The 26,822-nt window shown below is 44.5% G+C and overlaps 1 protein-coding gene across 1 annotated transcript in view; it reads left to right on the top strand.

The window, feature by feature from the left end:
• The first annotated feature begins 678 nt into the window (after nucleotides 1-678).
• Nucleotides 679-26,822, top strand: part of LOC111156170 (ERCC excision repair 4, endonuclease catalytic subunit) — a 30,867-nt gene continuing 4,723 nt past the window's right edge. The window contains exons 1-10 of the mRNA XM_022516875.1: nucleotides 679-885; nucleotides 2,498-2,678; nucleotides 7,508-7,703; nucleotides 8,851-9,058; nucleotides 11,957-12,137; nucleotides 13,127-13,255; nucleotides 14,201-14,311; nucleotides 16,651-17,248; nucleotides 19,518-19,610; nucleotides 25,028-25,140. Of these exons, the coding sequence (XP_022372583.1) occupies nucleotides 679-885; nucleotides 2,498-2,678; nucleotides 7,508-7,703; nucleotides 8,851-9,058; nucleotides 11,957-12,137; nucleotides 13,127-13,255; nucleotides 14,201-14,311; nucleotides 16,651-17,248; nucleotides 19,518-19,610; nucleotides 25,028-25,140 (2,017 nt within the window). The remainder of the gene's footprint in view (nucleotides 886-2,497; nucleotides 2,679-7,507; nucleotides 7,704-8,850; nucleotides 9,059-11,956; nucleotides 12,138-13,126; nucleotides 13,256-14,200; nucleotides 14,312-16,650; nucleotides 17,249-19,517; nucleotides 19,611-25,027; nucleotides 25,141-26,822) is intronic.

The following is a 26,822-nucleotide window of genomic DNA, read 5'->3' as shown; positions in this document are numbered from 1 at the left end:
GCAGAGAATTCCTCTAAAAAAATAATTAAAAATTTAAAAATAGCTTATTGTATTCAAGACCTTTGGAGAGAAACAAGGGCCTGAAAGTGGTAAACTATTCTGGTTATCCCAAAAAATGTTAATAGGGACACAGAGGTCAGTTGCAAAAGTAAGAATCCAACCTCGCTGTAGGAAACGGGCTATTCATTCCAGGCGCCCTTGAATGCTGACGATTAGCTTGGATTAGTTCTCCTCTCCTTGCTTTAGGGTAGCTTTGGGCTCTAGTCGTTGATCCAGGCCGCCCCACTCTCAGACCGGGGTTGGAGCCTGAGGCCTGGGGTGACATCTGTCAGCAGCTCCAGCGCCTTCTCCGGACTGTACGGTTCTTCGGCCCCACTCGGCTCCTCTTCGGCTACGTTCGGCACGCGCTCCTCCCGGCTTCCGCGGCTCTTTGGCTGAGCTCGGCGGGCTCTCGCCCTCTCGGGCTCGGCTCTCTTCGGCTTCCTTCGACCGACTCTCGTCAGCGCTCGGCTCTCCTCGGAGGAGCTCGGTCCACGCTCGGCTCGCGCTCGGCTCTCTTCGGCTGAGCTCGGCCTACACTCGGCTCACGCTCGGCTCTCTTCGGCTGCGTTCGGCCCACGCCCGTCCCGGACTCGGCTCTCTTCGGCCGGGTTCGGCCGCGGCCCCGGAAGGGCGCCCATGGAGCCGGGACTGCCGGCTCGGCCGACAGCTATGGCGCCACTGCTGGAGTATGAGCGGCAGCTGGTGCTGGAACTGCTGGACGCGGACGGGCTGGTAGTGTGCGCCCGCGGGCTCGGCGCGGACCGGCTCCTGTACCACTTCCTCCGGCTGCACTGCCACCCGGCGTGCCTGGTGCTGGTGCTCAACACTCAGCCGGCCGAGGAGGTGCGGCCGGCCGCGCGGGGGAGAGGGGACCCCGAGAGCGTTGGGGGCTCCTGAGCCAATGCGGGCCCTGGCGCGGGTGCGAGGCCCTGGCGCTTCTGAGGGCGATGCCGGCCCATGGCGCCGGAGGGAGGGGGCGCTGAGCGGGGGTCTCTAGGCAGAGGGAGGTCCCTGACAGGAGCTCGAGGCCACGGAGGGTGGGAGGGGTCCCGAGGAGAATGCAGGTCCCTGACACGGTTGCGGGGACGCTGAGAAGAGGAGAAGGGACCGAAGTGGATGAAGGTTTCTAACAGGGGGTGGGGAGAGGACACAGAGGGTGCGAGGGGCCCCGAGGAGGATGCCGGTCCCTGGCAGGGGTGCAAGGACGCAGAGGGTTGGAGGGGTCCCAAGGGGAAGGCAGGTCCCTGACACGGGAGGGGGGCTTTGAATAGGGGTCAGATGCAGGTCCCTGACACAAGCTCAAGGACGCAGAGGGTAGGAAGGGTCCCGAGGCGGATGGAGGTCCCTGACACGTATGAGAGGGCTTTGAATGGGGGTCCGTAAGGCAGTTGCAGGTTTCTGCCACGGGTGCAAGGACACTGAGAGGGATGGAGGGGCTCTGAGAGGAGTAGGGGAGTCATTTGAGGAGAATGGGGGCGGAGGGGAGGATTGGAGGTCCCTAAAGAGGCCAGGGATGTCTACAGAAGGATACAGACACAGATACAGGGATGTGTAGGGAAAGATACAGATAGGAGCGACGAGGAGTCCCAAAGCTGGATATCATGGGGCTTGCTGGGGTGTTGTAGGAGTGGGATCCGTGATGGGGACGGAGGAATCCCAGAGGGTAATGTGTGAGGCTGGGGAGAGCCCTGTAGGGAAGGGGTGTACCGAAACTTGGTGGGGAGAGGGGCATTGGGTCAGAAGGAAAGGGAGCTGGAAGCTGAGGGTATTGGGGATGGGTGCCTGTGGTTAAGGACTGGAGGACACTGAAGACAGAAGGCGGGGCCTTGGTATTGTGAGGTGGCACAGCCTGGTCTGACAAGTCTGATGAGCCTCTTGCTAGAGCAGGCGGCCAGGGGGAAAATGTCCACAGAGAAGAATGACCGCAGACTCCTTGACTGATGTGCCTAGGTATCCCCAGTACCTCCCACAGAACCTAGCACAACACAGGGTCCCCAAAGAGGAAGCAGAGGTTCCACTGAAGATACAAAGGGCCGAGGGGCCACTGACATGAAATCCCCTCTGGGGTGGATCGGGACAGAGCTAAGAGTCTAAAACACAGCCTGGGAAAAGCATTCCTTGTGATGGGCTCGCACAGTCCGCTTGCCTGCAAACCTGGCTTTGGCGGAAACTATTTTGTAACTAGCGGCAGGCTTTTAGCCGAGGGTTTAAAACGTCTTTTTTGTTGTTGTTAAAGCGCTAAGAACAACTCAAGTGCAAGGATTCCTTAGGGCAAACCCAAAAATAAAAATAAAAGCCTAGTTAAAGGCAGATGATGGCGGGATCGATGTAAAGTCGCCACTTGGTTCGCACGTTCCTTAAGTGTATTGTCTCTTGTCTTAAATTCAAAGACCCGCAGCCTAATTAAAACCGCTCTGTATTCAACAGCCTACTAATCACCTCTGGTTTGCTTTAGGAGTACTTCATCAATCAGCTGAAGATTGAAGGAGTTGAGCACCTCCCTCGCCGCGTAACAAATGAAATCACCAGTAACAGTCGCTATGAGGTCTACACACAAGGAGGGGTGATATTTGCAACAAGTCGAATACTTGTGGTCGACTTCTTGACCGATAGAATACCTTCAGATTTAATTACCGGTAAGCATTTGAAACCTTATTATTTGTATATAAATGGGCACGTTTTTCTGTCTGTCCCCTCTGCTGAACGAAACCAGGACCTCCTTGTGCACACTCCTAGATGTTTTTGCTCAACACTGTGCTTCCAGGTGTTAGCACAATACCAGACACATTCTAGATGCTTAAAAAGTATCTGTGGCCCGAATAAGGAACTAAATTAGTGAGTAAAGTAAGAACGACTCTTCCTTGTTTCCTAAGCTCAAATCTGGTAAATACTTGGTGATTGGCTGGCATTTGCTTTTAGAACCTAATCAGACTCAAAATGTTTACAAATATTCTTTATATATTTCCTAAAATATTTGGTTTTCCCTTGAGTTTTTTTTCCCTCCATGATTTGAAATTAAACCAAGTAGTTGCTTAATTATTTTGAGAAGTATGGTTTCGTTTTCGTTAGAATTAATATGGAAAATGAATTGTTTTTCATTATTATTCGTCCTTTTGAAACCCTTTTCTGGTTTTCCCCAAAGCTAACGTGAGGGCCTTGCCTCGCTGCCCTCAGATTTCGCTTTGCTTCTCCCCAGTCCTAGCACTAAAGAACACTACGTTATCTTTGCCTGTTTGTCTGTCCCGCTCATGAGATGACAAGCTTCTTAAGTACAAGGGACAACTTGTTCATCCCAGGCTAAGTAACTGGTACGCACATTTGTTGGACAAAAGGATGCATGAGTAGGCTGTGACCTTCAGTGAACTGGAAGGCAGAGAAACTGCAATATTCACATACTTCCCATCGTGGCCCTGAACCTAGAAGACCCTCAAGAAATAGTTAATGAATAAATGTGTGAACGAATGCTTTATGTGGTTCATGGTAAACTGATTGAAGAACAGTGCTGTAGTTTTGTAACATTGATTTTATTTTATCTATCTTATTTTATTTTATTTTTAAAGATTTTGTTTATTGGATAGAGGGAGATGGCGAGAACAGGAACACAAGCAGGGGGAGTTGGGGAGGGAGAAGCAGGCTTCCCGCCAAGCAGGGAGCCCGATGCAGGGCTGGATCCCAGGACCCTGGGATCATGACCTGAGCTGAAGGCAGATGCTTAATGACTGAGCCACCCAGGCGCCCCTAGTTTTGTAACATTTATAATTCCCATCAGCCAGGGCCCAGGCGGTGAGGTCTGACTCACCTGGCTTTGAATGATGATGCCACGACTTACAGGCAAGTTACTTAATTTTCATAAGCCTCAAGTTATTTTTCTTTTTCTCATTTCTTTAAATCGAGAAAAGCACTTCCCAGAGTTATCATTAAGGATTAAGTGAGTGAAAATAAATGGCTTTCGTATTGTGCCTGGGACTAAACAGTAGAGAATACTAAACAGTAGAGAATAGCAAAAAACAAAAAGTTTTGGCTTTTCATCACCAGAAATTCTGATACATCGGAAAGTCTTTTACTGCTTTTGCTGCTTGCTTCTCAGCCTGGTGTTGCATTTATTTTTTAAGTGGATAAAATGGGGAGGGAGGGAAACGTACTGGAACCACCACTAGATGTCGGTATTGCTCTGACTTTTAGTAACCGTTCGCCCCAATTAGGCCGAGAGCAATAATGAATCAAAGAAACCTGCAGATCATAGCTTATAGGTAGCCCCTAATTAAAAGCGCAAAATTCCATATCCATTTCTGAACATGTCCCAACCCTTAATTAAGCTAGGGCTGCTGCCGCCGCTTGGCTGAATGGAACACCCGTGAAGGCCGGAAGTGAATCCCTTCAGATCCGGCACCCTGGAGGGATCGTCCCCCAGAGGCTCCCCGTGGCACTTTCCGCACGGCTCTCACACACCAAACAGCAGTTCTTGAAGCATGTAACCCTCCGGAAGGTTCTGAATGCCCCCTACCCCAGTTTGCCCCCTGTCACTGCCTATGAAATTCACCACCGCACCCACGCAAGGGTCCCTGCCAACTACAGCACCTCAGCAGTGAGAGAAGTGTGTGCACGGGTACCCTGATGGCACTTTCGAAAGACAGTACAGGAGGCTTGCATTGCCAAAACGGCTCTAGCACCTCCAAATAGAACTCAGGACACACCTCCACGACAAACTTGAAAAAAAAAGTTACAGGTTAGATTTGTGCCCCTGGTGTTCTAATTCAGTTTTATGTTCATTCAACAAACATTAAATTTACTAAGGGTCCCTTGTTTGGCGGGAATGTGATAGGGGCTGATGGTAGAAAGATCAGTGAGACGGTGTGGTGAGCGGTTTAGTGGAGAAGACAGATGGAAAGAGGTGACGACAGTTCAGTATGAGACAAAGCTCTCATGGGAGCATAAAATTGAAATGTAGATAGGCTTTTGTGAGACTACAGTTGCCCCCAGAAATACAGCTTGCTTGTGTTTTCTTTCTTCTTCTTCTTCTTTTTTTAAAGATTTTACTTATTTGAAGTGGGTTAAAACCTCTGCCTTCGGCTCAGGTTGTGATCTCAGGGTTCTGGGATCGAGCCCCACATTGGGCTCCATGCTCGGCGGGGAGCCGGCTTCCTCCTCTCTCTCTCTCTGCCTGCCTCTCTGCCTACTTGTGATCTCTGTCCGTCAAATGAATAAATAAAATCTTTTTAAAAAAATTATTTATTTGAGAGAGAGAGAGAACAGGGAGAAGCAGACTCATTACTGAGCAGGGTGCCCGATCTAGGACTCGATCCCAGGACCCCACAATCATGACCTGAGCTGAAGGCCGATGCTTAACCACCTGGGCCCCCCATGCACCCCTGCTTATGTTTTCATGTTGCTGGTTTTTAAAATGGTGGTGCGGGTGGGGGAATGGGGAGGAGTCTACAGGTGCTGTCACTTAGGAAAAGCAGGCTTTGTTGTCAGCACCCCCCCACACCCCCACACCCCCCACCCCACCCCCCCGGTTTGGAACCTTTAGTCTCCCATTGCTTGTCTGATAACTTTGATCAACTTGTTGCCCTCTCCTGGTTTCATAGTTATACGTATCTCATAGAAGTCTCGTGAGTATTAAATGAAAACAGTCCAGTAGAGTACCTAACCCCTGCACCTGGGATAGAATAGTTCCATTCCTCCATTTCCTCTAAAACCCATTTCCTGGGTTTTCTAAAGAATGACAGTCTTTTCTTATTCTTTTTAAAGATTTTATTTATTTGACAGATCACGAGTACGCAGAGAGGCAGGCACTGGGGGCGGCGGGGGCGGGGGGAAGCAGGCTCCCTGCTGAGCAGAGAGCCCAATGAGGAGCTTGATCCCAGGACCCTGAGACCATGACCTAAGCCGAAGGCAGAGGCTTAACCCACTGAGCCACCCAGGCGCCCCAAAAATGACAGTCTTGGAGCACTGCATTTCCTTAAATTGAGGTTCATCTTTCCTTTCGAAGTTTCCTTTCATTACTTTAACCTTATGGGATATTTCAATCTAGGCCACCAAGCGTAGTCTAGGAAAGTACTTGGAAAAGCCCAACGACTAGGCCCAGAGTCCTTGCTCAGTAGTAAATTTGTTACATGTACATATTGTAGTTATTGAAAATCCTTTCTCTACAGGTTCCTAAATAACACTATTAATTTCTACTATATCTGAAAAATCATTTGCTTAGCTCGACTACATTGTAGCTCCATCCACGTCAACCCAGAATTTGAACACTGAAACAGTAGCATCGGAATTGGGCTCACTGAACCAGCAGAAGAAGGGTCACAATCACTGTCAGTGTCGTTTCCCAGACCCTAGGAGTGATGTGAATTGGTACAAAAACAAGCACATTTATGACAAATTTATATATCAGGTAACGGCTTGTTGTAGGTCTAGGAGACTGAGAATCATCATGAATAATTGGGTTTTTGATTCAGAAATGACATCTGTACTCTCATGTCATGTGTGTTCCTCATTTATCACTAACCAAACCACATCAAAGTGGCATATATACGTATAATATTGTATGGATTTATTATATTCACGTATGAAAAATTATCTGGTCCAGTTTTCTTGTTTTATAAAGAAAGAAATGCAGTAATTGCCCTTGTTTTTGTTATCTCAGAGGTGTCAGTTACACCACCCCGAAACACAGATATAGTAAATACATTCATTAATGGTTTTTATTTTATTTATTTATTTTTAAAGATTTTATTTGTTTATTTGACAGAGAGATCACAAGTAGGCAGAGAGGCAGGCAGAGGGTGGGGGGGAAGCAGGCTCCCCGCCGAGCAGAGAGCCCAACATGGGGCTCGATTCCAGAACCCTGGGATCATGACCTGAGCCGAAGACAGAGGCTTTAACCCACTGAGCCACCCAGGCGCCCCAACGGTTTTTATTTTAATGGACTAATTTACCTCTCAGTTGAATATACTCCCATTCCAAAGTGGAATTATTCTACTAGGTGATGCAGATGTTGCCCAGACTTCTGAATTACTGCTCTTTTATATAGGCCACATCTGGTTCACTCATAAAAAGAGAGTCAGGGAGCCACCGTGCTCTCAGAAATTCTCCCACCATGCCAGACACCCCCTACCCCAAGGCTTTTGCTCTTACTATCCCCTCAGCCTGGAGCTCTCTTGGTGCATGTGGTGGCAAGACTCACCTCCTCATTTCCATCTAGCCTTGGCTGCCACCCAGCAGCCCTCAGACATTCTCCCTCTCCTCCTCCTCTGATTCATTTCTTCTCCCCCTAGCACTTATCACTCTATAACCTAAGTGCTCCACGTGTTGTGTGTCATAAGGACCACGAGGACAGGGATTTATGTCTGTGTGCACACTGCTGTGTTCCCCCCACCAAAGGAGACACGCGGTGAATGAGCGAATGGAGATGAGCATGAGGTTCCATGACTGTTCCACCCTCTCAACTGTGATCTCCTCTCAGGCATCTTGGTGTACAGAGCTCACAGGATAATTGAATCTTGTCAAGAAGCCTTCATCTTGCGCCTGTTCCGCCAGAAAAACAAGCGTGGCTTTATTAAAGCCTTCACAGACAACGCTGTCGCCTTCGATACTGGTTTTTGCCATGTGGAAAGAGTGATGAGGAATCTCTTCGTAGGGAAGCTCTACCTGTGGCCAAGGTAAACAGCGCCACGCCACAACTTGCCGTAACTGACCTGCGCGCTTTAACGTTACGTAAAGGGTACTGTCATTGACCTGATACCTGATTGCCAGGTTCGTAACGAGGGCATCAAAGAGGAGCAGGTGGTCCCCATCCCCGTGGTTCTTTTACAAGAAGACAGAGATTTGACAGTTATTTTCCCGATAGCCCATCACATCCGTCCAAGGGCGGCCCCTTGTGCTCCTTCTTGCTCCCCGAGACCCCCAGGAAATCTAGAGGCTCACAGGTACAACAGCTTTAGCTGAACCATAGATTTGTTGGCTAAGATACCCACTTCACTTTGAAAATTACCCATCGGGGAAATAGAATGGAAAGATTTTGGAAGAATTGATGCCAATGTCTAGGAAAGACCCTAAGGTTGTGGTGTTCTGACTCCGTACGCCTATGCTAATAGGTATTTTGGTTTTACTATATGGCATTTAAGAGCATTTGCCATGGTGTTTTATCTTTCTTGATTGTACCTTCTTTTTTTTTTTTTTTTTTTTTTAAAGATTTTATTTATTTATTTGACAGAGAGAGATCACAAGTAGATGGAGAGGCAGGCAGAGAGAGAGAGAGGGAAGCAGGATCTCTGCCGAGCAGAGAACCCGATGCGGGACTCGATCCCAGGACCCTGAGATCATGACCTGAGCCGAAGGCAGCGGCTTAACTCACTGAGCCACCCAGGCGCCCTTGATTGTACCTTCTTGAAGGGATTGGCATACTTTTTCTGTGAAGGGCCAGATGATAACTATATGGGGCTTTGCAGGCCACGTGATCCGTCACAATGACCCAGCTCTGCTGTTACAGCAGCAAAGCAGCCCTAGACAGTCCATAAACAGTGGGCGTGGCTGCATTCCAGTAGAACTTGTTCGAAAACCAGGCGCTGGGTTCGGCCCAGACAACAGTCCTGCTGACCCCCCGTTATTTGAATAATAACATCCATTCGTTGAGGTTAAAAGTATTCTTGAAGGCATTGCCATTTTGCTTTCTATTTTGTGTCTTAATTCCATTTACAAAAAAAAGAAAGAGAAAAAAATAAAGAACTATGAGAGTATTAAATACAAACCAGAAGCACACAGCTCTTGAAACTCGAAAAAATCTTTGAAAACTATTTGTCTCTGTAGGTTCCATGTAGCAGTAAACTCGTTTTTAGAACAGCACAAACCTGAAGTTGTAGAAATTCACGTTTCTATGACGCCTGCCATGCTCGCCATACAGACCTCCATACTGGACATTTTAAACGCGTGTCTGAAGGAGCTCAAATGCCATAACCCGTCCCTCGAAGTGGAAGATTTGTCTCTAGAAAATGCTATTGGAAAACCCTTTGACAAGGTACTCCGTTTCTTTTCCTCTTAAGCACAGTTTTTGATATTGTAGTTTTAAAGAATCCAAGTTATTTTTGTGATTGTAGTGTCCTCAGTAGGAATTTGCTGTTATTTTAGAATTAATTTGGAGCCGATTCAAGGGTAGCTTCTTTGGTTTTCTGGAAAGTAATAATTTGTAGTAAAATACATGAGCCAACGTAAAAGCAGAACCCTAATTTTTGCAGTCATGCAATGATTATCTCGTATTTTAAATATAATTTAGAAAGGGATACATAACCTTTTTTGCTCTGCAACGACTGCGTTTGGATATCTACAGGTAGAAGAGTTTTACATAAGAATGCTTCATGATTTATGATCTTTTGTTTGGAATAAAAATAATTGGGATGAATTTTCATTACTGAGGAATGTGAACCTTGCTCTCTGAAAATTACATTTTGAATTGAGAAAATGGTAAGACTAAGTAAGACTTTAGTTCAAAGAACTTTTATTCTAACTGACTTGGAGGGACTGGGGGGTTGTTTGGAGAGAGAGCGCATGTCCACGTGCGTTTGGAGGGGGAAGGACATGGGGAGGGAGAGAAAGAATCTCAAGCACACTTGACACTGAGCCTGGAGCCCAGTGCAAGACTCGATCTCACGACCCTGAGGTCATGACCTGAGCCGAAATCAAGAGTCAGAAGCTTAACCAACTGAGCCACCCAGGTGCCCCTCTAACTGATTTTTTTTTAAATCATAGATGAATTAATACAGTTATATAAATGTCGAAGATTGAACTGTAGATCCAGAAAATGCTGACTTTTAAAAAATTCTGGACAGCATTTTTTCTTTTTTCATATTTTGGTGGAACAAATTCCCATCTTTTAAACTCTGAATCAGTCTCTCACTGGAAATAATGTATAGTGGTTATTAAGCAGGAAAAATTGAACTCCTCATTTCTCCGATTCTTCCAAAAAGTCATTTTACTGTGAAATAATGATACATGAAACTAATTTCATGTGTTCCTGTGTTCTTAAAGTTTGGTGCATGATCAAGCCACAAAGAAAAACCATCAAAAACAAACCTTCATGTCCTTTTAATAGAATGTATATGTTCTTAGAAAAAAAAAAAAATATAACCTGATATTTTTGTACTAAGTTTCTGTATACCATTCCCTGGCTAGTAAAAGTCAAAGTATTATTTTGGATATTCTTTTAGCCACCAAATGTAAATGCAGACATAACTTTGCATCTTGTTAGAAAATTTAACTTTTGGGGGCTCCTGGGTGGCTCAGTCATTAAGTGTGTGCCTTCAGCTCAGGTCATGATCCCAGGGTCCTGGGATCGAGCCCCGCATTGGGCTCCCTGCTCAGTGGGAAGCCTGCCTTCCCCCCTCTCCCACTCCCCTTGCTTCTGTTCCTTCCCTTGCTGTGTCTCTCTCTGTCAAAAAAATACATAAAATCTTTAAAAAAAAAAAAGAAAGAAAGAAAAGAAACCCCATAGCTTAAAGAAAAAAGAAAGAAAATTTAACTTTTGTAGATGATTTTACCGAGCAGGTATACAGTTATATGTTCCATTTGCTCTAGGACAGTTATAGGATCTACCCGTTCTCCTGGAATAATGATTAATAATATAATTTCATTTTCACAAGAGTCCCATTTTGGACAATAAATTATACAGCCATCCAAATATTACTCCTGCTGAGTATTAATTTTGTTAGATAAGATGCCGCATAGTAATATAGCTTCTATAGCATGCTCTAAGTATTATCCTTTGTAGTTACAAAATCAGTTTGTGAAGGAGTGTGTATGTGTGTACACACACATATATATAGCTGTGGGTTTGTAGATATCTTTATAGTCTATATAAAAAGCTATTCTGTACCTTAGGCAACTTTTTTTTTAAAAAAGATTTATTTACTCTATTTGAGAGAGAGAGAGAGAAAGCCAGGGAAGGAGCAGTTGGGGGGAAACAGAATCTCCAGCAGATTCTGCACTGAGCACGGAGCCCAAGGCAGGGCTTAATCTCATCACCCTGAGATCATAACCTGAGCCAAAACCAAGACTGGGATATTTAACTGACTGAGCCACCCAGGCGCCCCTATTTTCTGGGTCTTAAAAAAATTCATGTTTAGTCCACTGTTAATTTAACAAGTATTTTTCCATCCATGAATCACATTTAAAAAAGAAAAAGAAAAAAAAAAAAAAAACCAAGTAACTCTTTTACACCACCAAATAAGGCACATTGTTAATAATTTGGTACGTGTACTTTCCCTGGTATATGCCCTCTGTTCCGTTTCCAACTGGATGTCACATTTTTTATCTCTCTAGGATAGGGTCACAGCCAAACTTGGCAGAAATTGATGTTTAAGCGACACACTTCAACCCTTCATAAAAACAAATGATTGGGGGCGCCTGGGTGGCTCAGTGGGTTAAGCCTCTGCCTTCAGCTCAGGTCGTGATCTCAGGGTCCTGGGATGGAGCCCCGCATCAGGCTCTCTGCTCAGAGGGGAGCCTGCTTCCCCCTCTCTCTCTCTGCCTGCTGCTCTACCTACTTGTGTTCTCTCTCTCTCTCTCTCTCTGTGTGTCAAATAAATAAAAAGATTAAACAAACAAACAAATGACTGGTTATCTGATGTTTATCAGGCCTATTCTCCTAAAAAGGTGCATGTGAATATAAGACACTCTGCTTTATCTTTGAAAATTTAAACACTGTTATTAGAATCTTATGAACTGAAATTCTCTATCCACTTTCTTGGGAGATGCTGTTGGGAGTTTTTTTGTGTGTATGGTAAAATATACATAACATAAAACTCACCACCCTAACTGTCTTTAGGTATATGGCGATAATATTCATTGAAAGTATAATTGGTATTAATAATAGCTATATGGAACATATTTTTAGGAATACTATGTTTTATTCTTCTTTTAGACAATACGCCATTATCTGGACCCTTTGTGGCACCAGCTTGGAGCCAAGACTAAGTCTTTGGTTCAGGACTTGAAGATACTACGAACTTTGCTGCAGTATCTCTCTCAGTATGATTGTATCACATTCCTTAACCTTCTGGAATCTCTGAGAGCCACAGAGAAGGCTTTTGGTCAGAATTCAGGTGGGAGATAAAAATACTGATATTATGGGAGCTGATTTGAATAGTGTTGGATTTTGTTGGGGAATCATATGTAGGGAGTGCTATATTCAACTACGTGGTATACTCAGATTTCAAATTACGTTTTATGTTCATAGCGCAAGGATGTAGGTTTTATTGATAGCTAATGTTTCCGCCTACTTAACTTCTGTTCTGTATAATAATAAATATTCATATCCATTCCAGGAGATTTTATTTCTAGAAAAGACTCTGTATATTACAGGCAGTCCCCAACTTAGAAATAGGTTGTGTTCTGGAAGTTTAGTTGTTAAGAACTTCAAATTTCATTTTCTCCGAAGAATTAGCAAGGGGGTTTAGGGTTTCATCAGCCAGACTGCTGAAGACTGAAGAGATTTGTAGGGAAACATACATATACAACTGGCCGCCATCTTGTTTTTCTACCAACCACATCTGCCTCAGTTATTTTGTCCTCTGTCATTGTTTGACTAGACCACTGATTTTCAAGTAGTCCATGGGCCCCTGAGGCCAAGATTTAATACAATTAATAATTGTTACCTCTTCATCAGGGACATTCTTAAGTAATAAACTACAAATGTGTAGCAATGAAGAATACATTGACTGCTAGTCCACTTTGGTTCCCCTGCCTTGAGTATACCCTGGCACCAGCAGTATTACCCAGCAATGCTTTTGCACCATCATTGGGAATGTCAACACAGTGGGAAAAAAATTAAACAATGAGTCAGTATTCTTATGAGAATAGATTTGAGGTCCAGAAAACTGAAAACATCCCAGTGACCCCCAGAGACCAGTAGGCCACACTTTGAAAACCACTGGTCTAACCAAGCAGTGATGGAGGCCACAGTAAGGGAGAAGGTGTGGTTCAGACAAGAATAAGATGGCGGACAATTGTCCTTATAGGGCATGTGACCATCAGAGACTTTAAAATTCATCCTAAATTGAAGGCTTTTTTTTTTTTTAACGTTTCATATTAGGTTGGCTCTTTCTTGACTCCAGCACCTCGATGTTTATAAATGCTCGAGCAAGGGTTTACCATCTTCCAGACGCCAAAATGAACAAAAAAGGCAAAATGTCTGAAAAAACAGAGATTAAAGAAGAACAAGGTATCTTGTAGGCTTGATCTTTAACTGTGTCCTTTATTGAAGTATTTGGTGTGGAAATTCTTATCAAGTCAGTGTATTAATCTTAAATATCCTTCAGCCATGTGAAAGACCTGTGCCCATATGTTGAATATACGTTATATGCAATGTACGTTAAAAGTATCCAGCAGAGCAAGTCTTAGAATCCATTGTCAGGGGATTCCAAGTAACAAGTGCCAAGCATCCGTGAAGAGTATTCTCACCACGACATAAGAGCTACAGATTGATTTTCTTTTTTAAACTTCAGAGTAATAACTACTTTTGGCACCTTAAAGTCTTAACAGAATGTTTAACATTCCTTTTAGCTTTAAAAAAAAAATAAATATACTAGAATGTGGCAAGTATGGATTTTTTTCCAACCCTTATCTAGTAGATATAATAAATATCCTTTGTTTTTTTTAAAGGCATGGGATAGGGTTGATGCTGACATTCTCTCATTCAAAGGTCTAGTTCAGAACTTAACTATGTTAGTGATGTGTCTGAGTACTCCCAGAAACATTTGATTGCTGTCTACTTGTATCCCATCTTCAGGATCATGACTGTCATGGGGATTTTAGAAATAATAAATACCATGACTCTGTACTGATTCTTTCCTGTTAAGTAGCCTCTTGTATCTGGCATCACTGTTGACAACAACACTCAATATTCTCTAATTTGTGACCGTGCATGTAACTTGCTCTCAGGGCACTGTGAGACCTCTATCAACATTGGTCTGGAGTGTGTTTCATTTAGACCTTAATAAATGGATCTTTTTCAAGAAAGAAGATTGTATCTGGCCTCCGGAAAGAGGCTCAAAGGAAGGGGCTTTTGGAAGGATGCTCGTGTCATCTGTTGTTTTGAAAGGCTATGAAATGTTTTATGGATAAATGTTATCACGTAGAATGTGGTTGAACTTTTATTTCTATACAGAAACAAAAAAGGAACTGGTGCTAGAAAGCAACCCCAAGTGGGAAGCATTAACCGAAGTACTGAAAGAAATTGAGGCAGAAAATAAGGAGAGCGAAGCCCTTGGTGGTCCAGGTAGGAGAAAAGAGATGGTGACATTTGCTTTCAACATGGAGCAAATGAGTCGTCTTTGTTAGTTCTTTAAAAATAACTTACTATGGGGACGCCTGGGTGGCTCAGTGGGTTAAGCCTCTGCCTCCAGCTCAGGTCACGATCTCAGGATCCTGGGATTGAGCCCCACATCGGGCTCTCTGCTCAGCAGGGAGCCTGCTTCCCCCTCTCTCTCGGCCTGCCTCTCTGCCTACTTGTGATGACCTCTCTGTCAAATAAATAAATAAAATCTTTAAAAAAAAAATAACTCACTATGATTTTGTTTATAAAATGTAAAAGAATGAATGCCAAAGGAACATTGAAATCCTAGTGGCAGCCTCATTTTCTGTTTGTTTGATGTGATTTTCTCCAGGTTGAATCCTTGTATATTCATGACAGCGGGTTTTTTTGCTGGTTTTCTTCTCAGGACTTCTACTTAAAGATGCAGTTAATCTCCACGTACATGTTCACCAGGCTTTCAATCTAGAATCCCCAAGGAGAAAGCTAATGGGCTTGCTTTATTCTCCACAAGCATCTTTCCAAAAAGTCTTAACTGTTCTATAGAGCAACATTGACTAGCCCCTCCCCCCACCAAAAAATTCCAGATTTCAGGGCTGCTGTCTTCAAACATGAATATACTAGTAGATTAGCACAGTAGACAAAGCTGAACTACATTTAAAAAAATAAAACCTGTTATAAAATAAAACTAGATTTAAAAAAAATCCATTGCGACTTTGAACTCCTATAAATCAGTACAGACAAGTGCATAATTCTTATCTGAGTAAATGTGCTGGTGATGTTATTCCAGAACCCGCAATACTGTGATTAAAGACCCAAAGTCCTGCATGCTCACTTAGGAAACTTGCTAAATAGGAAGAAAAAAGAGAACGGGAACAAAATGATGTCTGGGAGTCACATGGGCATATTTGCTTCCAGGGTTTCTTCTATGTTTTTTCTGCCTCACACTGTTTAAGGTCATAGTGCAGATATAATTTCTGGGTATATAATTAGCGAGTCAAATGATAACGTTCTTGAGATGTATGACCACATTTGACTTGTACAAAGTTTTTATGAATTTTCATTTCCTTTAGCAGCGTAGAAGTTCATCTCTTTCTTTTTTAAGATTAATTTACTTATTAGAGAGAGAGAGCAGGGTGAGGGCAGGAGCAGAGGAGGAGGGGGACACAAATCTCAAGCAGACTACATGCTGTGTGCAGAGGCCGATGTGAGGTCCAGTCCCACAACCCTGAGACCGTGACCCGAGCCGAAATCCAGAGTGGGTCACAACCAACTGAACCACCCAGGCGCCCCAGAGCTCATCTTCCTTTCACCTAGCACACAATGACTGGAGATTCTCTATATGTTCATGTATATGTATACCTATATATGTGTAATGGTTTTATCAATTTGATTGGAGAAAAATGTCCTCATTTGAAATTTGGTGCTAGGTAAGCTCACTGTTTTCTTAAATGTTTTTCCTCTTTTGTCATTTTTTTTTTCCCTTTGCCAATTTAGACTATGTCCACAATTTGTATTGGCTTTTTATATATTAAAGATACCGTCATTTATGATGGCTGTTGTGGAAAGTTGGTTTTTTGTCTTTGCTTTCTTTTTTTTTTTTAAGATTTTATTTATTATTTGGACAGAGAGAGATACCGTGAGAGAGGGAACCCAAGCAGGGGGAGTGGGAGAGGGAGACGCAGGCTTCCCACTGAGCAGGGAGCCTGATGTGGGGCTCGATCCCAGGACTCTGGGATTATGACCTGAGCTGAAGGCAGATGCTGAAGAGGCAGTTAATCTCCACGTAGTTATCTCCACGTATCCTTGTCTTTAGCTTTCTTAATGCACAGTTGTTTAGATTATAGATATCAGTCTTCTCTGAGATGTCTTCCATTGCTTTTAAGCAGAGAAACTCATCTCCATCCAGAGAGGTGGAGAATAGTCACCTTTTTTATGATTTAATATTTAACATTTGACTCTGTAATCCATTTGGAATTTATTTTGGTATATCAAATCCTCTGGAAAATTATTAATTAAAAAGAGCTTCTGTAAAGCCTCCATTATACCAGGGTACGCTTTCATAAGACTAAATGTTTCTGGCTTCAACTTTACTCAAAAGATTTAACTAATCCTGTCAGAGAGGGAAAGCATTTGATAAGCATCTGAGACCCTTTTAAGCAAATTGTGAATGTTGTATCCTTACCGCCAAGGGGTAAGATGTGTTTTCTTTGTGGGGAGGGTGGGGAAGAGGCGAGGGGCCAGCCAGGGAGGGAACAGGGGGACACGTGAGGTCATAGTAACATAACACTGTTTCTTAATTTTAGGTCAAGTACTCATTTGTGCAAGCGACGACCGCACATGTTCCCAGCTGAGAGAGTACATCACTATCGGAGCAGAGGCCTTCTTGCTGAGGCTGTACAGGAAAACCTTCGAGAAGGATAGCAAAGCCGAAGAAGTGTGGATGAAATTCCGACGTGAGGACAGCCCGAAGAGAATGGCGAAATCGAACAAAAGGCCTAAAGACCCCCAAAACAAACAGAGGGCTGCCACCAAAGAAAGGACTCTCAAAAAGAAAAAGCGAAAGTTAACCTTAACTCAGATGATGGGAAAGTCTGACGAACCGGAAGAGGAAGGGGATGTCAAGGAAGGCAGGCCTAGAGACACAGGCAGTAGCCCAGAAAGCTCCTTAGAAGAAATTAAGCACGAGGAATTTGACTTGAACTTGTCCTCTGACGCCGCATATGGAATCCTGAAAGACCCACTCACCATCCTCCATCCGCTCCTGGGCTGTAGTGACCCCTACGCTCTGACAAGGGTTCTCCATGAAGTAGAGCCAAGATACGTGGTTCTGTACGACGCCGAGCTCACGTTCGTTCGCCAGCTCGAGATTTACAGGGCGAGCAGGCCCGGGAAGCCTCTGAGGCAAGTTGTAAAGAATACAAGCTGTTTCTTCTCTCTCTCTCTTTTTTTTTGTATATACATACATATATATATGTATACATATATACACACACAGTTGACACATAGTAAATTAGTTTCAGGTTTAACAACATCGTGATTCAACCATTCTGTATGCTACCGAATGCTTACCATGACAAGTGTATTACAGTATTTTTGATCACATTCCCTATGTCGTTCTTTTCATCCCCGTGGCATATTTATTTTATAAGTTTGTACCTCTTCATCCCCTTGACCCATTTTGCCCGTCCTCCCCCCCCAACCCCCCTTTGGCAGCCATCATTGTGTTTTCTGTTGGAGTCTGTTTTCTCTCTTGTTGTTGTTTATTCTTTTTTTTTTTTTTTTTAAGATACCACATACAAGTGAAATCATATGGTATTTGTCAATCTTTGTCTGGCTTATCTCACTTAGCATACTACCCTCTCGGTCCACCCATGTCGTGGCGAATGGCAAGATTTCATTCTTTTTTATGGCTCAGTAATACTCTATCGCACTGCTTCTTCTAAAGGTTTCAGTTTCGTGGTTCGTTAGGCTTTACTGCAGATGGTCTACCAGTTACACGTGGATTTTCTTTAACATTCTGTTACATCGTAGGTCAAAATCATTCATGAATCCTTCTTTTGCTTCCTGGTCAACCTGGGAAGTTGGCATAGGAAGGATGTCAGATGTTGCAGTAAAACAAATCTAGGGAACTATCTGTGTTCTGGTTACTTGCTGCTCTGTTATTCTGTACTGTTTCCTTTCCACCTTGGTCCTAGCTTATGGGGTGCTGTATCTGACCAAGTCTGGGAAATGTATACTATCCTAACTTGTACCAAAAAGTACTGTAACTATGACTCAGCTAAATGGCTTTGATCTTCTAAAATGTCATCCTTATAAATTTCAAGAAGTGACTTTAAATTACATTCACATAAAACGTAAAGTATTGGGGGGAATTATTGTACTAAGTTTTCTTGAGTTTCAAGAAATAGCAGATAAAAAATCTACAGAAATATCAGATGAGAAAATGATGCCTCTCGGAGAATATAGTGTTCTGGGTCTCCAATTATCTGAGGGAAATAAACAGCAAAATTAATATCCTGAACTCAGGCTGAACCAAAAACAGAGCCAAGAGAAGCCTTGCTAGCAGCTTAACTAATGCACCCTTTCCAGAACAGAGATGAACGGAGCAGGTAGGTCAGATATAACACAGGATGAAGAGATTAGATGAAGCTGGTCAAAGAATTATAGGCAATTATAGGTAAATTTTTCAGACTTTGCTACTGATCAGCTTTGTAGATAGCTTGTGTCCTCCCAAGTTCTTGGTTGCCTGAGAATGGAATAGTGTGATATTTGGAAACAAAATGGCGGAGTCGGAAGAGCCCCAAGAGTTCAACTCCTCCCTCCATCGGTGGGAAACTGAGGCCCAGTAATAACAAATGACTTGCCCTTGACCACATAACACTTGTGGGGAAGAGCTGGGGGTCTCCGGACTCATTGTCCAATGGTTTTTTTTTTTTTTCTCAGTCCACACTTCAAAGAAATATAACCTAGGAGCATGAAGTCCAGAAGAAAAGTCAAAGGCTAAAAAAGGAAAAACCTCTGATAGAAGGTGAGGAAGAGGGAGAGAAGAAGTGCTCAAGTCAGCCTCTGAGCAACAAATAAGCTAGAAAAGCAGTCCTCCCTAAGAGAAAATAATATATCAAATTATTTTCTCGAGCCCGATACCATCCGTGTGTCTTCTGCGTCTGTGTTTATATAACACGTGCCATGACTTGATTCTGTGAAGACATGGATAAAACAGAGCCGAGGAAGAAGATAAAGGTCATATAGATTTCATTTGTTTATTTCTCACTAACATGAACTTTCACAAGCTGCTCTCCAACTCTGCAAATGACTGTTTGGCAGAGGTGTAAAGAAAAAATTGAAAAAAGAGAAGCTGCTGAGATTTTGTGTTTTCTGATTTGTTTATAGTTATGAGGCAAGAATTATTCTATCCCTCTCGTTATATTTCAGTGTTTACCTAAACTCTGTTCCTCCTTTCGGTGCAGGGGAAAAACGTGGTAATGAGACTTTCACCAGGTGGGGTTTAGGTAGCTTAATTTTAGGTTCGTGATTAATGGAGCCTTTTATTCTTGGTCAAATATTTATTATTTGAGCAGTTTAGATTGCTGATTTCCAATGCTATGCTCTTCCTTTCAGGGATTAAAAATTATGTTTTTACAGCCTAAGAGAGTTCTGTTTTAACTGGCAGGGTCTACTTTCTGATATATGGAGGTTCAACCGAGGAACAGCGCTATCTCACTGCTTTGCGGAAAGAAAAAGAAGCTTTTGAGAAACTCATAAGGTAATAGACAGAGGCCCTTCCAGATCTAGAGGGTCCTCTGGATGGGGGCATATACGACTGCCCTGGGGAAGGATGGAGGGGGGATGAAGTTGGGAGCATCGCCTCCAGATAAACCTGTGGTCTGATTCATCCCAGGGTATGTGCACTTTTCTTGTCTCCTCCCTCTCTTTTCCACCATCTCCAGTCACCTCTCGGTGATTTAACAAGGTACTGGAAACATGGCGAGAGCTGCTTTTCTGCTTGCAAAGACGTGTGACATAAAACACCAAAAATACACCTCCACCACTGCTTTTCTGAGAAATATGTTCTTAGATCTCCCCCTCCCCACCCCCACACACGAGCTTTCTCCCTTCCATTGAAATTATGATTTATTTTCTCCTGGTAAAATTTCCATTGTCTGTGGGTGGGTGACCGCCTTCCCATTTGCTGAGAAATGCTTTTACAACCCAGGCAGTTCAGATCACCAGCAGTAGAATCACTCTGGAAAGATATTTTTTTGAAGGTGTGATGTTTATCTAAACGTACGTGTACTGTTTCTAGGATGAGTGTCTGGTAAGGTTCCAAATCTGAATAGAAATTGCTTTCCAGTGTGACATCAGGAAGATGTTCTAAGTGACATGGGCACGGACTAGACGGCCACCTTTTACCCACCGCAGGTGTTTGAGAAATCTGAGAACCTTACACCAGGGCTGTTGTCAAGGAGGTGGCAGCTTGGTGAGGGAAGATGGGTCACATGGTCTGTAAGGGGCCTCAGAAGCCAGGGCAGGGGCAAGACGGGGCATCCTTGAGCTGGGCCAGAGAAAAGACTAGACCAGGGGAGATCATGGCTTGGACTGACCAATCTTCCAAGCCACAGACATTGGTAGAGCATCAGTGGCAGTGAAAGGGCAGAAATCATTTTTAGCGGCTGTCAGCATGCCAGGGCTCTACATGGAATTTCAAAATGGACAACCTTCCTCCAGCCCTGACGGTGGGCTCTCAGCAACCACCTAGAATATCCCCGAAGACTGGTTCACCCAGGGCATGCATTCCCGAGTGCCTCCTGAGTCAGGGCCACCGGGTCTCTGTGGAGGGCTCAGAACAGTATATGACCAGGCCCCTTCCCCCTGCCCCGTGTCCTCTGAGTACCAAAGGCTTGGGCCATGGATTCTTCTAGCTTCCGGTCAGTCCTTTCAGCCTATGAAAATGTTTTCTGTTAACCTGCTCTGTGGGCTGGTTTATATGGTATATGTGTTTATACATGGGGTTTTCTTGTTTTTTTTTTGTTTTTTGTTTTTTTTTAAGATTTGGTTGATTTATTAGCATGAGCAGAGGGGAAGGGCAGAGGGAGAGGGGAAAGCAGATGCTTAACCAACAGCTTAAAATACATAAGATATTTCAGAAAATGTGATAACCCACCAGGTTAAACAGCTGGCCTCTCCTTGTTCAAAGCTTTTAGTGCTTCTCTGTCTGCTAGACCCTCACTGCCCCAAGACTCAAAACAGTCGCAGAGGTGTCCTGGGCATCTGTGAGGTGCCATGCCCTGTGCCGGTAAGGAGATGCTGTGGTGCCGGAGGTCCCTCCCCCCTCGAGCTCATCCTCTAGTGGAGAAGATGAACGTTAGGCGGTGAAGTATTACGCTAACTAGACATGTACAGAGTCTGGCTGCAAAGGTAAAGAACGGGGTGCACTAGTGCAGGTCCGACCTGGCCCAGGGTGGGAAGCCGGGCGCCTTCCTGGAAGAAGCGGTAGGTACGCGATGCATCAGCAGTGTGCATTAGGTGCTGCCCTGACAGGGTGGGAAGGGGCTTTTGTGTACGAAGGCTCCAGGGTCCCAGAGGCCCTGCTGAGGATTCAGAACGTGCCTGTCAAGGCAGTAAGACAGCACCGAAGCATCCTTGGTAGGAAGTCTGTTTTTAGAGGCTCTCGCTGGCCTCCAGTGGAGGACTAGATGGAGCAGGGAAACGAGTCAGCAGTAGCCAAGATTAGGTTGACAGGGAAAAGGGAACAGACTGAAGAGAGATGTAGGAGATGGAATCAAAGAATTGGTACCAGGGGCACCTGGGTGGCTCAGTCCGTTGAGCGTCTGCCTTTGGCTCAGGTCATGATCCCGGGGTCCTGGGATCAAGTCCCACATCCGGCTCCCTGCTCAGCAGGGAGTCTGCTTCTCCCTCTCCCTCTGCCTGCAGCTCCCCCTACTAGTGCTCTCTCTCTTTGTCAAATAAATAAATAAAATCTTAAAAAAAAAAAAAAAATAGAATCGGTGCAGGAGGGTGTGGGTCAGTACATCCTAACCAGCCGTTCCCCCTTTACAAAACCTTCTCTGCCCGAGGCTGCATGGGTTAACTGTCCCCAAGTTAACAGATGACCACATAGAGCTTCAGATTTTAATGTACTTTTATCTCTGGCCTGGCTTAATTCCCCAGGTGTCAGTGGTGACCGTCTACTTATTATAAGGTAGATCTTCCCATATTACACAGCAATCAGATAGTTTCACCATTCAGAATCTTCAGATATTTACTTTCCCAGGAAAGGTGGGGAATTTGAGAAGTGTTTGTTTCGAAAAGGAAAATATCTGTGAGGGGCGGTGCTGAAAGAGCGTTTGCACCGAGCCCGTACTTAGAAATTTGACGTGAGAATAAGACAAGGTGCTTTTGCCAGGACCTCCATGGGTGATGTCGTCAGAATGAAAGCAGCACTACTACTGAAAATGCCCCAAAAGGAATGAATGTGGCAGACTGGCGGTGGAACGATGGCTTGTCTGGGCCAGGTCAGTCAATTACAGATGTCAAGAGAGAGAGAGAAAAAAAAAAAAATGAAACTCCTAAGTATCGATAATAAACTGCTCACTAGGTAGAAAAATTGGCAGTAACATTCTGAGTATACATAGCTTTAGAGAGATGACTGCTTTTCAAAGGCAGGGGTAAGGTTCTTTGGAATTTTAGTTAGAAAATGTGCTCACCAGGGCACCTGTCTGGCTCTGTCGGTGAAGCACACGACTCTTGATCTCGGGGATGTGAGTTCAAGCCCCATGTTGGGTGTAGAGATTCCTTAAGAAATAAAAAATAAAATAAAATAAAGAAAAAGGTGATCCCAAAATCAGTTAGCATGAGGGCCAGAATCCATTCCCTTTAAAGGCAGACTTCTAGTTCAGCGCCTCCTTCCTATATTATCATGTTGTACAAGCAATTCAGATATCATTAAAGATGTTGAAGCAAAAATCAGAAACCTCTGTACTGTAGATTAAGTAGAAATAGGAATCTGCATTGATAATTATCATTTTGTGTCTGTCACACCGAGCGACTTGGGTAATTATGCTAAATGGCGAAAGCAAAGAGCTGAATATTTACTATGGTGGCAAGTTTCTGTTACATTAATTTGAGTTACCAGTTCGGGAGACTTACTATGTTCTCCACAATCCAGGCTTCGTTTCAGGAATTTACTATTTCCCGCACTCAATTTGCAGTTAAGTTATAACATTTCACGGTAAACTAGCTGCTTTTACGTAACAATATTAATTGAAACCGTTGTGGAATCATCTGAAAGCAAATCTTTTTCAGCATTGTCACGGATAATTAGGGAATAAGGTTACCACGTTATTAGAAAAGTACAGTTTTAATGACAGCTAACATTTTATAATGCCTATTATGTGCCAGGCACTGTCCTGAGTACCTTCCACAGCAGGTAATCCTAACATGCCTCTTTTGAGGTAGGTTTTATTATTATGCCCATTTTACAGATGAAATTGAGGCACAGAGCCATTAAACTGCTTGTCCAAGGCTCATGGCCCATCAGTGGTTTCGGAACCACAGACTAGAGATTCATACTCTAACCCACTAGGCTGTACAGCCACTCAACAGACTACAAATTAATCAGAAAATTGGGATGTCCCCATGTGTGATATGGAGCTTAGCCAGTAAAGTAAGTGGAAACAGAGAAAAAGGATCCCCAATATTAATCCCAAACGTCAAAGAAAAAGAAATGAAGGAGCAATAATTTTTCAATAGCTTGCCCTTTGTCCTCAACTCGAGTCTACCAGATGTCACAGAGCAGTAACAAGTGGCTTTCAGGGCCACAGCCATTGCAAAGACTATTCCAGCAGGCCACACTTGACACTGGTACTGAGAATCATGAGGAAAAGACCTGGAACTGTGCCCACCCCCCTTGCGTGAACTGTTTACAAAATGCTGGGCTAATAATAACTTTGCGTTGGTATATTGTCTCAAGGAGTATAGAATTTAAAGTGGTAATTTCTGTTCCCCAGTGGTATCTTGGAGTGGTACCCTGTTCTAAAACATCATTTATCCAGAGTTGTTGGAAAATCGGTCCATCCGGTTTTATTTCCTTTCACTGGAAAATCTTTGCTGTTTTAGCCCTTCCTGAAATGATTAGTGAGTACTAAGGACCCATTTCCCTTCTGCTTCACGGTACCCTGGGCTCTGTTCCTGCCGTTGGTTAGTCCCACCTTTGTTTCGTGCCTGCTCGTGCTTCCCCAACTCAGTTTCCTGCCCTGTGAGGGGAGAGAGCCAGCCTCATACATCCTTTGTCTCCCTCCTAGACCGCTGGCTGGTTCATGGATTGATGATAACATACTTCTGTGTTTGAAATATAAGACCGTGGCAAGCCTGGCCTCCTCTCTTTGGCTCTCGAGGATATTGTCATGACTGTAGTCCTTGATGACGAATCTGAGTTATGGTTGTACGGTCCTGTCAGCCTACCAGATGTGAGCTGTGAGCTTCCTAGAAGGCAGGAATTACTGCATAACCATATGTCGATCAGAGCACCCAACGCAGCAGGTGGGAACACTCCAGAAAGGTTTTTACAATGAATGCAGGAACGAGGGAGTTCATGCTGCTCTGTTGCCTAACCGGAGATGTTGATTTTTTTTGTTTGTTTAAATCTCTATTGGGAAATGTGTATGACTGGATTTTCCCTTTAAAATTAAAACCGTTTCTCGGGGCCTCCCACCTGGAGTTTTTTTAAATCGAAGTTCCCTTCATCTGCTCTGTGATTTTCTTGATCATTGATTTCTAACCATCCCTATCTGTGATTTACTCTGAAAGTATTGGAATGTAAATGATTTAAATTATTCTTAATGCTCAATAACACGTTAACATGTTTTTATAAAAAGCCCCAGTCTCTTGGTGGCATTTTTTTACCCACTTATTTCATGTCCCAAAGTGCTTAAAGGACACAGAGGAAGGAAAGCGAACAGCAGCTCTTTTGCTCTGGAAGATGGTAGTAGCACCCAACCACGGACTTCTTTCTGCTTCCTTTACCCGTCGCTCATCTGTGTAGTTTTATTGTACTTATTTATCTAACATATTTCTCATCTTGACACTCCTGTGGCCATGTTCTAAGTTACCATCTATGAAAGAGTAAAATCTGGAAATTTTGAAGTTTCGTTCAAAAAAGGTTGAAACTATTTTCCGCCCCAGGGAGAAGGCCAGCATGGTGGTCCCTGAAGGGAGGGAAGGTAGGGACGAAGCAAATCTGGACCTGGTAAGAGGCCCCGCGGCTGCAGGCGCTGCCGTGGACACCCGTAAAGCAGGTGAGTCCCGCCTTGGGCCATGCGCTCCGGCGCCCACCATGGAGGCTGTCGGGGTTCTAGAGCTTTCCTGCAGAAGCGTGCTTTTTCTCAACGACTTTGTAAAAATGGGTGCCTGCCTTTCCCTAACCACGTGTCCCTCCCAGAGCTGTAAAATAAAGGGGCTGTGTTGTAGGCACCCCAGCCTCGAAACTAGTCACGTTCCGGCATTGCTCGTAAACGTGGTTGGCTGGCTGAGACGCAGGACGTACTTTTGCAGAGAAACTTTGATAAGCGCCCATTCGGTTCTTATTTTGACCCGGAGGAATGGGCTTAGCTCAGACAGGCATTGTCTGGAGCGCCTCCCCACGTCTGTCCTCGCCCCCGTGTGTTGCTTCTTGGCACTTCCCCAGGTCCCAGGTGCGTGACGCTCTCATTGCCGGGCACCGTCTGAACCATGGCGTGCTGAGTTCCAAGTGCAGCGTGACCCAGATTCAACCCCCTCCCCGCTCCCCTAATCCCCGTTTCCCCATGGCAAGCAGCTGCTGTCAGCCACGCGGCCTGAGGAACGCAATATGACTGAGTTGACTTTAGCCTCTGCGGCGGGGGACCCCGGTTAGAGCCACGGGCCTCCCAAATCCAGTATGTCCAGGATTGACCGCAGAGGCTTGTTAAAGGTGTGGATCCAAAGGCCTCACTCCATGGATCTGAAACAGGGTCGGCAGCTCAGGGCCTTCTGATGGGAATGCCCCTGGACTGTGCTTTGGGAAACGTGGCCTCAGAGCATCGAGGTCTGTCTTGAAGAAGATTCTCACTAAGTCAGATAGGTTGGTGACACTTCTTGCAGAATGTAGAACGAGTGAAGGAAGCTAGACTTGACGATGCAGGTGCCACACAGAAAGCTATTTACGGAAGTCTGTCCTTCTGAGTTCAGGCCTTCCCGGCCCTGTAGTCACATCTTGCGGCTGCTATAACCACTTAACGCATGCTCGGTGGCTTGAAACAACATACATTTCTTATCTTACAATTATTAAAATTCCAAAGTCCAAATGGGTTTCACTGGGCTAAAATCGAGGTGTGAGCAGGGCTGTGCTCCTCTTAGAGGCTCTAGGGAAGGCTCCGTCTCCCTGCCTTTCCCAGTTCCTGGAAGCACCTGCGCTCCTGGGCTCCTGGCCCCGTCCTCCTCCTTCAGAGCCAGCGGCTCTGACTCTGCCCTTCCCGCTTCTCTCTCTCACTTTTAAGGACCTTTGGAACAATCTCTTAATCTTGAGATCCTAAATTTAATCATATTTCCAGTGTCTCCTTTGCTATGTAAAGTAATGTATTTACATATTCCAGGGATTAGGACATGGGCATCGTAAAGGGACCATTACTCTGCCCACGGCAGGTGCTGGTCCTTGCCAGTGCTGTCCTTAAGCCAGCAGCCTTAGCATTATCTGGGATGTTGTTAGAAATGCAGAGTCTGGGGTGCCTGGGTGGCTCAGGTTATGAGAGTCCTGGGATCAAGCCCCGCATCGGGCTCCCTGACCAGCAGGAAGCCTACTTCACCCTCTCCCACTCCCCCTGCTTGTGTTCCCTCTCTCACTGTCTCTCTCTGTGTCAGATAAATAAATAAATAAATCTTTTTTAAAAAAGAAAAGAAAAGAAATGCAAGGTCTTAGGCCCCACCCCAGACCTACTGAGTACAGAACCACCTCTAATTTGCT

Source organism: Enhydra lutris, unplaced genomic scaffold, assembly GCF_002288905.1.
Source record: "Enhydra lutris kenyoni isolate GAN:26980312 unplaced genomic scaffold, ASM228890v2 scaffoldscaffold45, whole genome shotgun sequence".
NCBI classification, from domain to species: Eukaryota; Metazoa; Chordata; class Mammalia; order Carnivora; family Mustelidae; genus Enhydra; species Enhydra lutris.
This window is presented reverse-complemented; position numbering and strand designations above follow the sequence as displayed.